Below are 13168 nucleotides of genomic sequence, written 5' to 3'. Positions count from 1 at the left end.
CCGTGGCCTTTGGGAGTTTTGTACATCAGGCTTTTGTGCATTTGGTTAGTGGGAGTCAGGGCCCTTGACCAGTCAGCTCTGATACACTTGCAGGACCTGGTTCTTCACTATGTAAGGCTGAGCGCCAGATTTCTGACGGTGGTGAATTCCTGCGGGAATTCCCCTCTGTGGAAACATGGCTGTGACCAGCTGACCACCCCCAGGTGACCACCCTGCCTTCCCCACAAGCTGTGTGCTTGGAGTTCTCACAGTCACCCGGGCCTCTCAGTTCCGCTAACACATTTTGGGTAGCATTATGGTTTCCCATCCAGCCAACTGTGAATGATTACAAGTAAGAATTTCTTTATCATAAACGCTAAGAGTGTTGATTTAATGATTTAAAAAGTTAGATGTTTTCTAACTTGGTGCCCAGCCTGGGCAGAGCATTTGGGTTTGCCTGTTTACTGTGCCAGGTAGCGTAAGTTGTCCCATGTCCTCCTGCGCTCCACCTAAAACCCTCCTAGAACTTTAAAGTGACTGTTGAAGAGAAAGAGAGGAAAGGAAGGAAGTGAGAATTTCTTTCCCGCCCCCTCGCCAGGTGAGCTGGTCAGCAAGGCTGATCATGGTTTCCCACCAGCATTCGGGTGGGAAGCTTGGAGCTGAGTAGCTTCTCACTTCTTCATCCATCAGAAGGCACCCCTCTAGCATGGAGGGCAAAGAGCTCATGGATCAGCCCCGCTCACCTAGACTGAAATAAAGAGAAACCTCCCTGCCCCCCTCGTCTTTTCCCAGGCACGCAGTGCAATTCTGACACCAAACCTCAGGGAAAGCTCTTGGCAGAAAAATGAGTGAATGAATTGGAAGTCGAATGGGTAAACAGACTGCACCAAATTGCATGGATCCAATAGGCTAAGGTTGCAACCAATCTACTCAAGATAATTACTAATGTGTACCTGCCTGCCACAGTAATGGAGCTGCACAGCGTGACAGGCAGAATCCTTATTTACACTTGAGATTCTTCTACAAAGTTTTGTATTTCATTTCATTACAAGCTGGAGCCTAATTTGGAAACATTACGAAGCATTGTCAGCTTTCAACATCCCTTCCCATCGCACCTTTCTCCTTATTTCTCTCCATCCATATTGGGGGCAGAAGGGAAATGAACAGATTTTTGAAAAACCCACTAACCTAGATTTTGCAGTTTATTAGGCAGTTTCTATGTGACCACATCGGGAAGAAACTCCTGTCTGGTTTCCCTATGCACACGTGACCATCGGCCTGGAAGGCAGCAGCACACCACAGCCCGACGACCAGGGCTGGGCTGAGATTTCATTGTTGGCTACAAGAGTGGGCTCTCACTTTCCCTCTGTGTGGGGTCACAATTCTTTTACTAAACTGACAAGTCACCTTCAGCCGCTCCTAAAAGGCAGCAGGCCCACCCCACTTACATGTTTTTTGTTTTTTTTAAAAATATTTTATTGATTTCTTACAGAGAGGAAGGGAGAAGGACAGAGAGTCAGAAACATCGATGAGAGAGAAACATCGATCAGCTGCCTCCTGCACATCCCAAACTAGGGATGTGCCCGCAACCAAGGCACATGCCCCCGACTGGAATCGAACCCGGGACCCTTCAGTCCGCAGGCCGACACTCCATCCACTGAGCCAAACGGGTTCGGGCCCCACTTACCTGTTTACAGATGAACGGCTATAACAATGCTTACCTATTAGGCTCTGTGCTCCGCATTTGACACCATATGCTTATGGTGCAAAAAGTAACCCTGTTTACATAAACGCTTGTAGAAATAGGAGACTTTTTCACCGATCGGAGAAACCTCAGCTTGTGCAACCTTGGCTCTTTCAGATCTTTGGATCTTAGAACCACCTCAAGGCTGTAAAAGATTAAAATTCTTTCCTTTCCCCTGATGGGGTGACAAGACTTCCTGCTAATACCTATGGGTACTTACTGCATTGTTCTCAACACTCTATGTAAATGAATTTACTTAATTCTCCCAAAGCCCTGTGAAATTACCCCTGTTTTACAGATGAAGAACCTGAGACACAGCGAGGTTTAAGTCACAGAGTGAGGACGTGGAAGAGCTGGGAGTTGATGCCAGTCTAGAGCCGTACTTTCAGGACCCGAGGACAGAAACTGCAGTGCAGCCTCCTGGGAACTCAGAGGTAGAAACACACCTTTTTGCCTCACGGGAAAGCGGTGTTACCTATGGCAGTAGAAGACACTCGGGTGTGAAGACTTCTGTCTCGGTGGTCATTCAGAGTGTAGTCTCCTGGACAGCTCACCTACCCGACCAGCCAGTCATAGCTCATTCTAACACAGCGGCAGGCTTCTAGGCCTTGTGTCTTACCCGCCCTGCAGCATGAGCAGACTCTGGTTTCTGGGGTGACACCCTCTTGGGCATTTGGATTGCTGCAGGAGAACTGTTCTCCAGCTCCCAGGATCCCCAGTCCCACTTTCTCCTCCAGGGGGCCCAGCTGGCAACGCCCTTCCCACGCAAGTCCTCACGCACCTTCAGGCCGAGGTGCAGCTCCCTCAGCGAGCGCCGGATCTCCCTGGTGAGGGTGTTCATCCGCTCACACTCCTGCAAGGCAACCACGATGTAGGGGGTGCGCTCCTCCACCCTGGCCATCAGCTCTGGGATGTTAAACTCGTCTGTCACCCGCTCCAGTATTTCCTCCAGAAGGGCCTTGACCTGCCCACACAGGAAACACAGGGTTAGAAAGGGGGTCTAATTCTCCAGAAGGACTCACTGTCCAGTATTAAGGCACCAAAGATGACAATCATCCATCCCTGGCCCTCCTCTGGCCTGCTTGCTTAGGTCAACGAGGTCAGGGGTTGAGGACCAACCACGGATGGCCTCGCCATAAGCTGTGACTTATGCAACCAGCTGAAAAGATGAGCACAGATGCTTTTCCAAGAGCTGAGAGTTGGAGAAACCCAGAACTGAAACAGCTGTGAGAATCAAACTGGAAAGGCATTTGGGCCGCACGAAGCTGGTATGTATATTCCATTTTGAGTTTACAGGAGGCTGCACTGTGGTTTCTGTCCTCGGGGCCTGGAAGAAGCACCCCCATCTATCATGCAAACCTCCTCCCCACCCCAGGGTGCCTTTTGTCACACAACCTGTCAGCTAATTAAACCAGGGGAGCGAGAACAGCAGCGCCTCTCTCCTGCAAATTGGAGTTGAGGTACCGAGATACTGACTTATTTGGGGGCAAGCGTTTGGAAGCTGAGCCTGCCATTTTGAAGTAATAAGGAAGCCCAGGAGGTCTGTCAGCAGAGAAAGGAAAGTGAAACAAGTGCAGACGTAAGACCTGTGGCCAGCAGAGAAGGAGGGAGCAAGGGAGGAAGCCAGCAAGAAGGCGTGCAGCCTTTCAGGCCCTCAGAGGCAAGTAGTGGCGGTCTAAGGTTTTTGTCGGTTCATCGTCTCTCTCTCCATCTTCTTCTTAACTGGTCCTTATCTTGTTTATGAAATTACCTCTTCCTCCTTGTTTTGGGGTACAGTCCTGGGGCCCAGCCCTCCCATGACCTAAGTAGGCCAATCAGATATTTTTTTTCCAGGAACATGAAAATTTGAACCTCAGGACTAGGATCCAGGGGCAAAAAGTGGCTGGAGCCACTGCCAGGATGAAAGTGCCCTGAGAGGACAATGCACTTGACTTCTTTCTCAGGATTACTTTAAATATATATTGATTTCAGAGTGGAAGGAAGAAGGAGAGAGAGATAGAAACATTAATGATGAGAGAGAATCATTGATCAGCTGCCTCCTGCATACCCTCTCCTGGAGATCAAGCCCACAACCTGGGTACGTGCCCTGACTAGGAATCGAACCCTGACCTCCTGGTTCATAGGTTGATGCTCAACCATTGAGCTATAGCAATTGGGTCCAGAATTCCTTTGATACAGTGAGCTATTTCTTGCCTATTTCAGCTAAATTGGTCTCTGTTGTTTGCCAGCAAAGGACCCTGACTGAGCGAATACAGTCCTGTTATGCATTACCTATGTGAATTTTAGCAAGTCATTTAGGTCTCAATTTTCTGCATCTATAAAAGTTTCTAAGAGTGTTTTTATCCACCTGTCCCCTCTCCCCTAACTCCCGGGGCTGATGCAGAGATCAAATAAAATGAGTTGATGAATGTGGCAGCATCTGAAAGCTATAAAAAAATCCATATAAATGTAAAGGATTATTAATATACGCGTTGCTGTGTACTGTTAACATAGAAAACATTCTCTAGGAAAAGAGCTGATGTTAGAAAAAGGGAAGTACAGCTCATCACCCTGTCACAAATGGGTCTCTGGTGCTGTCACAGCAGCAACTGGAATGGAATTTTAATGGTACCTGAAAGCTGCTGCTGGGCTAGAAGACAAATGGCTGAAATTATATCATATTTCTGTCTCTGGAGCAGAATTTGAAGAAACAGTCCTATAACAGGGAGCTGCCATTCAGACGTTATTCACAAAGAGATGAAAAGATAGTCTGGAGGCATTGTTCCAAAATACATTGAATGCGGGAAACAGTTCTATTCTGTCACTGATCCTGCCGAGCGCGTGGAGACGGGCCGAGGCCGGGAGGACTGTTAGGGACACCCACAAGCCTGTCTTCTGCTCAGAGAAGCCGGGCAGATGGGAGGAGTGGGCCCCCAGGGATGTGGTCTACTTTACTTACACAAACACCTCTGCCGTTTTTTCTTTTGGGGAAGGTAATAAATGCTTACCGTAAGGGTGTAAACATTACAGATCCATATGATATTAGAAGAAAATCCTCCCACAATTTTGCCTATTTCCTCAAAGCGGGGGAAAAAACCACTAACTGCTAATGTTTGGGTTTTTAATTCCTCTAGGCATCCTTCAATGCATGTAACTCCCTCCCTCCCCCTCCCCTCCCTCCCCACCATGTAGATCTTGTCTTCCTTCCTTCTCCCTTTCCCCTCCCTCCCCCTCTTCTCTCCCTTCCTTCCTCCCTTCCTTCCTTCCTTCCTTCCTTCCTTCCTTCCTTCCTTCCTTCCTTCCTTCCTTCCTTCCTTCCTTCCTTCCTCCTTTCTTTCTTTCTTTCTTTCTTTCTTCCTTCCTTCCTTCCTTTCTTTCTTTCTTTCTTTCTTTCTTTCTTTCTTTCTTTCTTTCTTTCTTTCTTTCTTTCTTTCTTTCTTTCTTTCTTTCTTTCTTTCTCACCAATGGAATCACACTATACACAGCTTTTCCCACCTTGTAATAAATCTTGCTTTTCCCACCTTGTACTAAATCTTGGACATGTTCCCTTGTTAGTACATATGGATTTGCCTTGCTTTTTTTTTTTTAAAAAAACAGTATAGCTTATTTCACTGGTGCGGCAGACCATAGTTTATTATGTTACTCCCTATTGCATGTTTGGTCTGTTTATTATTTCTACTACTATAAGCAATAAATAAGTAATAAATAAATAGAAATGTATCATAAAATCTGTGCACTTTTGAGTGTTCCCACTGATGGTTGAATTCCTACACATAGAATTATGAGTAAAAATATGAAGATTTTAAATTTTAGTAGCTATGGTCAGATTGTTCTATAATTTAAACCTCCACCAGCAGAAACAAGAGTGCCTGTTGTCCTAGGGGGCCCTCCTCACTGCATAGTATCACATTAAAATGTTTTTGCCATTAGGTGAAAAATGATATTTCACTTAAGTTCATTTAGTTATAGTGACATTGAGAATATTTTTATTGGCCACTTGTATTATTATGGCCAATGATTATGAATTTATTTTGTGTCCTTCTTCCCCCTCCTCTCTTCTCTTTCCTTCTTTTCCCAAATGTAAGAACTCTGTATAATAGCAAAAGTTGCCCACTTCCTGGTATCTGGGGTGCTAATAGGTTTTCCTAGTTTGGCAAGTGATCATAGTTCATCCATTTCTGAAAGACACACACACACACACACACACACAGATACACACACACGCACACACGCACACACACACTTTCTTGAATTAGTTGGAAGAAGGGGATAAGGAAATTATAAGAACTGGAAGCTTCTTTGAATGTTACTTGGAGAATATCCTATTACCTATATCGTCCCAGCCTTTTTCATTTTTAGAGCTGGGAATGTTTTCCATTCTACATGGTTTAGATCAGGGGTCCTCAAACTACGGCCAGTGGGCCACATGCAAATACAAATATTGTATTTGTTCCCGTTTTGTTTTTTTACTTCAGAATAAGATATGTGCAGTGTGCATAGGAATTTGTTCATAGTTTTTTTTAAAACTGTCCAGCCCTCCAACAGTCTGAGGGACAGTGAACTGGCCCCCTGTTTAAAAAGTTTGAGGACCCCTGGTTTAGATTCTGGGTAACGTAAATCTCTTCTCTTCCTTTTATTCTCCAATTATATTGTACCATCAAACGGTGGATTGATTTAGGGCAGCTGCCTGCAAGTCTGCTCACCTGCATCAAGTTGCCAGGGTGCAAATCCCTGGGCCTAAAAGTTTGATGACTCCCAGGTTTCTTTCTTCTTCTTTTTTTTTTTTTTAAATTCTTTATTATTTAAACTTACACATGTATTACATATGTCTCCTTTTCCCCTCATTGACCTCTCCCCGGCCACCCCCACCTCCCAGCTTTCTTAATCCTTCATCTTCCCAGTATGTTTTCTCATAAAGCAATGGAATCTCTAATGAAAGGAACCTGAGTGTTGTGAGTGGGGGTGGGGGTGAAGGGGGTACACCTCTCAGGATGAGTTTGCTTGTGTCGGAAATCTTCATAAGAAATTACATTTCAGTGCCCCGTTCCTTCCTGCCCTCACATAGCCTCCTGTGGTCCCCAAACCCATACCTCACCCCAGTCTGCCTTTCTACCCCCTAATTCCCCTCTACCCTCTGGAAATTTCAGGAAGTCCTGTGCTTAGTAGCTCTTAACTGTGTGTTAGGAGACTCCCTGATGAAATGTCATTCACACACAGAGAAGGCACTATTGTCTTGAAGAGGAGGAGTGAGTCCCAGTGAGCACCTTGTTGGTGGAATGAGGGTGGCGGTTTTTAGGGACAGCTCCCCCCGTCAGTACTTAGTTTGCCAAGGAATCACGAAGTCAGTTTTAAGCTTCCCAAACCACCACTGTTCCCTTCCTTCACTTTGGCAGACAAACTAAATTAAAATGGACTTTGGGCGGACTAGCAAAGCAACTGCCAAATCCAATGGCAGCGACTTCCTAGGATGCAACCAATGGCCAGGATGGTGGCCGGGCCCAGCTCTTGGACTGAAGGGCAGGCATGTCAGGGCTGGACGGGCTGTGGGGACGGTGTGCTCAGTGGGGTCTGTGCTGTGCACGGCCAACTGGCCAGTCCCCGTGTGCAGTCCTCAGCTCCCAGAGTGACCTCGGCACCCCCTCCACATACCTTCTCTTCCCTTGTGGCCGCCACTCCGTCCCTGACGTGGCTGTCCCGTGGCTGCAGCTCCAGCACCGTGCGGAAGAGCTTCTCCGAGGTCTGGGTCAGGAAGCCGATCTCCGCATTGGGGTGGAGGCCGTAGAGATAGGGTGACTCGGGGGGCAGCTCGGCATCAATGTACTGCAAGGCAAGGGCAGGTCGCTCACAAACAACTGAGATATCTCCCATTCCCACTCCGCGCTCCAGGCTCCACGGCGCAGTCAGTGGTCCCTTCGGCCCTGCAGGTGACACTGCTCACCACACTGGCTGTCAGCTGCCCCCAAGGGCTGGCCTGCCTCCCCCACACCACCATGCTGGGCCAGTTTTCAGACCTCCCCATCCACAAGGTCATTCTCTTGTTTGAGAAGTTTAGAGGGTTTTATCCAGCTCCAATCTCACCCCCTCCCACCGCTCCCTGACCCGCCTGCCCTTCCACACACAGGGAGGGCTCCTCAGAGTCATGTAGAAATACTAAACCTACCCGGTATTTTTCTCAAGCTCTTCTAGGATCTCAGACCTCTTGCCCTTGAATTACTTTTTCCCTCCCCTCTGTTTAGCTAAATCAGAGACGACAAACCTACACACAACACAGGCAAAATCCCTGTGTGGGTTTGGATGCACGACTAGGTGAGCTTTGCTGCGAACTTGAGAGTTCCTGCCTCTGGCGAAAAGTATTAGAATTTAGCCCAGCCAGTGTGGCTCAGTGGTTGAGCATCGACCTATGAACCAGGAGGTCATGGTTCGATTCCTGGTCAGGGCACATGCCCGGGTTGAAGGCTCAATCCCCAGTGTGAGGCATGCAGGAGGCAGCTGATCAATGATTTTTTTTCTCTCATCATTGATGTTTCTAATCTCTCTATCCCTCTCCCTTCCTCTCTGAAATCAATAAAAATATATTTTAAAAAGGAAAGTATTTGCATTTAAAAATTTAAAAGTGTGACACCCAAATAGCACATCTCAGTGCTCAGGTAGGGTGGGTTATGGTCAGTTAAGGTGGCCAGTCTGCCATCCCTAAAAAATCTCCCTCAGCTTTTTTCCCCTCCAAAATATTTTTATTGATTCCAGAGAAGAAGGAAGAAGAAGAGAGAGATAGAAACATCAGTGATGAAAGAGAATCACTGATCGGCTACCTCCTGTACACCCCCTACTGGGGATCGAGCCCACAACCTGGGCATGTGCCCTGACTGGGAATTGAACTGTGACCTCCTGATTCACAGGTCAACGCTTAACCACTAAGCCACACTGGCCATCTCCCTCAGTTTTTAAGGCTCAAGTTCTCCGAATATTCTCTGAGTACAATTCTTCCTATTACAGTAAGAAACTACCTCTCAAGTTTAGCTTCTAATTTGACTTTAATGATTTCTTGGTGTTAGTAAGGTCTAGTCTAAGTAAAATATTCCTTAAAGGCAAATGTGTGTGCTTATTTTTATATTTCTTCCAGCAGCCAGCACATGCCTGGACTTCTTGGTAGGTTCTCTATAACCATGTATTAACTGGCAGGATACAGGGAGGGAAGAAGAAAAGGAAAATCTGCCTCATTTATTGGAGGAGGTGTGCAAACCATGTTACTGCTGCCCATCACCTACTTCAGCCTCTTGTCAAATTGTTCCATAGACACTAGGGGACGCTCTTGCACAATTTTCTTGGCTAAAGCCTTGAAGACTTGATCAAGAGTTAAAAAAAATCCTCTTATTTTTAGAATCTTATTGTTTTTAATTTCTTCTTACAGGTCCATTTTTTCCCCCTGGATCAAATGACTTTTATGACTTACCTTCTTTTTTTTTTTTTTTTTTTTTTTTATTGCTTAAAGTATTACAAAGGGTATTACATATGTGTCCATTTTATCCCCCCGCCCTAGACAGTCCCCTAGCCTCCCCTATCCCCCAATGTCTTATGCCCACTGGTTATGCTTCTATGCATGCATACAAGTCCTTTAGTTGATCTCTTACCCCCCTACCTCCTGCCCCGCAACCCTCCCCGGCCTACCTGCTGCAGTTTGACAATCTGTATGAGGCAGCTCTGCCTCTGTATCTATTATTGTTCAAAAGTTTATAATGGTCTGTATTATCCATGAATGAGTGAGATCATGTGGTATTTTTCCTTCATTGACTGGCTTATTTCACTTAGCATAATGCTCTCCAGTTCCATCCATGACATTGCAAATGGTAAGAGTTCCTTCCTTTTTAGAGCAGCATAGTATTCCATCGTGTAGATGTACCACAGTTTTCTAATCCATTCATCTACTGATGGGCACTTAGGCTGTTTCCAGATCTTAGCTATGGTGAATTGTGCTGCTATGAACATAGGGGTGCATATATCCTTTCTGATTGGTGTTTCTGGTTTCTTGGGATATATTCCTAGAAGTGGGATCACAGGGTCAAATGGGAGTTCCATTTTCAGTTTTTTAAGGAAACTCCATACTGTCTTCCATAGTGGCTGCACCAGTCTGCATTCCCACCAGCAGTGCACAAGTGTTCCTTTTTCTCCACATCCTCTCCAGCACTTGTCGTTTGTTGATTTGTTGATGATAGCCAGTCTGACAGGTGTGAGATGGTACCTCATTGTTGTTTTGATTTGCATCTCTCGGATGATTAGTGACTTTGAGCATGTTTTCATATGTCTCTTGGCTTTCTGAATGTCCTCTTTTGAAAGGTTTCTATTTAGGTCCTTTGCCCATTTTTTGATTGGATTGTTTATCTTCCTTTTGTTAAGTTGTATGAGTTCCCTATAAATTTTGGAGATTAGGCCCTTATCGGATATGACATTGGCAAATATGTTTTCCCACACAGTGGGTTTTCTCGTTGTTTTGTTGATGGTTTCTTTTGCTGTGCAGAAGCTTTTTATTTTGATGTAGTCCCATTTGTTCATTTTCTCTTTAGTTTCAAGTGCCCTAGGAGCTGTATCAGTGAAGAAATTGCTTCGGCATATGTCTGAGATTTTGTTGCCTTTGGATTCTTCTAGAATTTTTATAGTTTCCTGTCGTACATTTAAGTCCTTTATCCATTTTGAGTTTATTTTTGTGTATGGTGTAAGTTGGTGGTCTAGTTTCATTTTCTTGCATATATCTGTCCAATTTTCCCAGCACCATTTATTGAAGAGACTATCTTGGCTCCATTGTATGTTCTTGCCTCCTTTGTCAAATATTAATTGAGCATATTGGTTTGGGCCGATTTCTGGGCTCTCTATTCTATTCCATTGATCTATATGCCTATTCTTGTGCCAGTACCAGGCAGTTTTGAGAACAGTGGCTTTGTAATACATCTTGATATCTGGTATTGAGATCCCACCTACTTTGGTCTTTTTCAGGATTGCTGCAGCTATTCGAGGTCTTTTTTTATTCCAGATGAATTTTTGGAGAGTTCGTTCTAGATCTGTGAAGTATGCCGTTGGTATTTTAATGGGAAGTGCGTTGAATTTATAGATTGCTTTGGGTAGTATGGACATTTTAATGATGTTGATTCTACCAATCCATGAACACGGTATGTTCTTCCATCTGTTTATGTCTTCCTCTATATCTTTTTTCAACGTCCTGTAGTTTTCTGAGTAGAGGTCTTTTACCTCTTTAGTTAAGTTTATTCCTAGGTAGCTTAATTTTTTTGGTGCGATGGTAAACGGGATTGTTTTTATAATCTCTCTTTCTGAAAGTTCACTATTGGTGTATAGAAATGCCTCGGATTTCTTGGGGTTAATTTTGTATCCTGCTACATTGCCAAATTCATGTATTAAGTCCAGTAGCTTTTTGATGGAGTCTCTAGGGTTTTGTATGTATAATATCATGTCGTCTGCAAATAAGGACAGTTTTACTTCCTCTTTTCCAATTTGGATGCCTTTTATTTCTTCTTCTTGCCAAATTGCAATGGCTAACACTTCCAGTACTATGTTGAACAGGAGTGGTGAGAGGGGGCATCCCTGTCTTGTTCCTGTTCTTAGGGGAAATGGTGTTAGTTTTTGTCCATTGAGTATGATGTTGGCTGTGGGCCTGTCATATATGGCTTTTATTATGTTGAGGTATGATCCTTCTACTCCCACCTTGCTGAGAGCTTTTATCAAAAATGGGTGTTGAATTTTGTCAAATGCTTTTTCTGCATCAATTGATATGACCATGTGGTTTTTTTCTTTCAATTTGTTTATGTGATGTATCACGTTTATTGATTTGCGGATATTGTACCATCCTTGCATCCCTGGGATAAATCCTACTTGGTCATGGTGTATGATCTTTCTGATGTACTGCTGGATCCGATTTGCTAAGATTTTGTTGAGGATTTTGGCATCTATGTTCATAAGCGATATTGGCCTGTAATTCTCTTTCATTGTGTTGTCTTTACCGGGTTTTGGTATTAGGGTGATGCTGGCTTCATAGAATGAGCTTGGAAGTGTTCCTTCCTCTTGAATTTTTTGTAGTAGTCTGAGGAGAATAGGTTTTAGTTCTTCCTTGAATGTTTGGTAAAACTCCCCTGTGAAGCCGTCTGGTCCTGGGCTTTTGTTTGCTGGAAGCTTTTTGATAACTGCTTCAATTTCTTCCATAGTTATTGGCCTGTTGAGATTTTTAGATTCTTCCTGATTGAGTTTTGGAATGTTGTATTTTTCTAGGAATTTGTCCATTTCCTCCAGGTTGTCTAGTTTGTTGGAGTAGAGCTGTCCATAGTATTTTTTAACAATCATTTGTATTTCTGTGGGGTCTGTTGTTATTTCGCCTCTATCGTTTCTGATTTTGTTTATTTGGGTCCTCTCTTTTTGCTTCTTGGTGAGTCTGGCTAGAGGTTTGTCAATCTTGTTTATCCTTTCAAAGAACCAGCTCTTGGTTTCATTGATTTTCTGTATTGTTTTTTTGGTCTCTATGTCATTTATTTCTGCTCTAATCTTTATTATCTCCTTCCTTCTGCTCACTCTGGGGTTTTCTTGTTGCTCTCTTTCTAATTCTTTGAGTTGTAGAGTTAGATGATTTACTACCATTTTTTCTTGTTTGTTGAGATAGGCCTGTAGAGCTATAAACTTCCCTCTCAGGACTGCTTTCATTGTGTCCCATCGGTTTTGGATTGTTGTGTTTTCATTGTCATTAGTTTCCAGGATGTTTCGAATTTCTTCTTTGATTTCATTGGTAACCCAATCAATATTTAATAGCATGCTATTCAGCTTCCAGGTGTTTGAGTATTTTGGGTTGTTTTTATTGTAGTTTATTTCTAATATTATGCCATCGTGGTCTGCGAAGACACTTTTTATGATTTCAATTTTCTTGAATTTGGGGATACTTTGCTTGTGACCCAATATATGGTCTATTTTTGAATATGTCCTATGAGCATTTGAGTAGAATGTATATTCCCTGGCTTTCGGGTGAAGTGTTCTGAAGATGTCTATTAAGTCCATCTGATCTAGTGAGTCATTTAGGATTGCTGTATCTTTGCTGATTATTTGTCTAGAGGACTTATCCAGTGCTGTCAGTGGTGTATTAAAGTCCCCTACTATGATTGTATTGTTGTCGATGTCTCCTTTGATATCTTCCAGGAGTTTTTTTATGAATTTGGGTGCTCCTGCATTGGGTGCATATATGTTTACCAGGATTATATCTTCTTGTTGTATTGATCCCTTTAGTATTATGAAGTGGCCTTCCTTATCTCTTGTTATGGCCTTCACTTTGAGGTCTATTTTGTCCGATATAAGTATTGCTACCCCAGCTTTCTTTTCCTTTCCATTTGCCTGAAAGATATTTTTCCATCCTTTCACTTTCAGTCTGTGTGAGTCCCTTCTAATGAGGTGGGTTTCTTGTAGACAGCAGATGTATGGGTCATG

The 13168-nt window shown here is 44.0% G+C and overlaps 1 protein-coding gene across 1 annotated transcript in view; it reads right to left on the bottom strand.

Moving 5' to 3' along the window:
* The window catches only part of DNAH9 (dynein axonemal heavy chain 9), a 351242-nt gene that overhangs the window by 15424 nt on the left and 322650 nt on the right, over positions 1–13168 (bottom strand). Inside the window, exons 66-67 of the mRNA XM_036342089.1 lie at positions 7352–7522; positions 2505–2687 (exon numbers count right to left, since the gene is read on the bottom strand). Of these exons, the coding sequence (XP_036197982.1) occupies positions 2505–2687; positions 7352–7522 (354 nt within the window). The remainder of the gene's footprint in view (positions 1–2504; positions 2688–7351; positions 7523–13168) is intronic.

The sequence above is a fragment of the Myotis myotis genome, unplaced genomic scaffold, assembly GCF_014108235.1.
Source record: "Myotis myotis isolate mMyoMyo1 unplaced genomic scaffold, mMyoMyo1.p scaffold_m19_p_17, whole genome shotgun sequence".
NCBI classification, from domain to species: domain Eukaryota; kingdom Metazoa; phylum Chordata; class Mammalia; order Chiroptera; family Vespertilionidae; genus Myotis; species Myotis myotis.
Note: the sequence above shows the minus strand (reverse complement) of the source record. Positions and strands in the feature narration are given on the sequence as shown.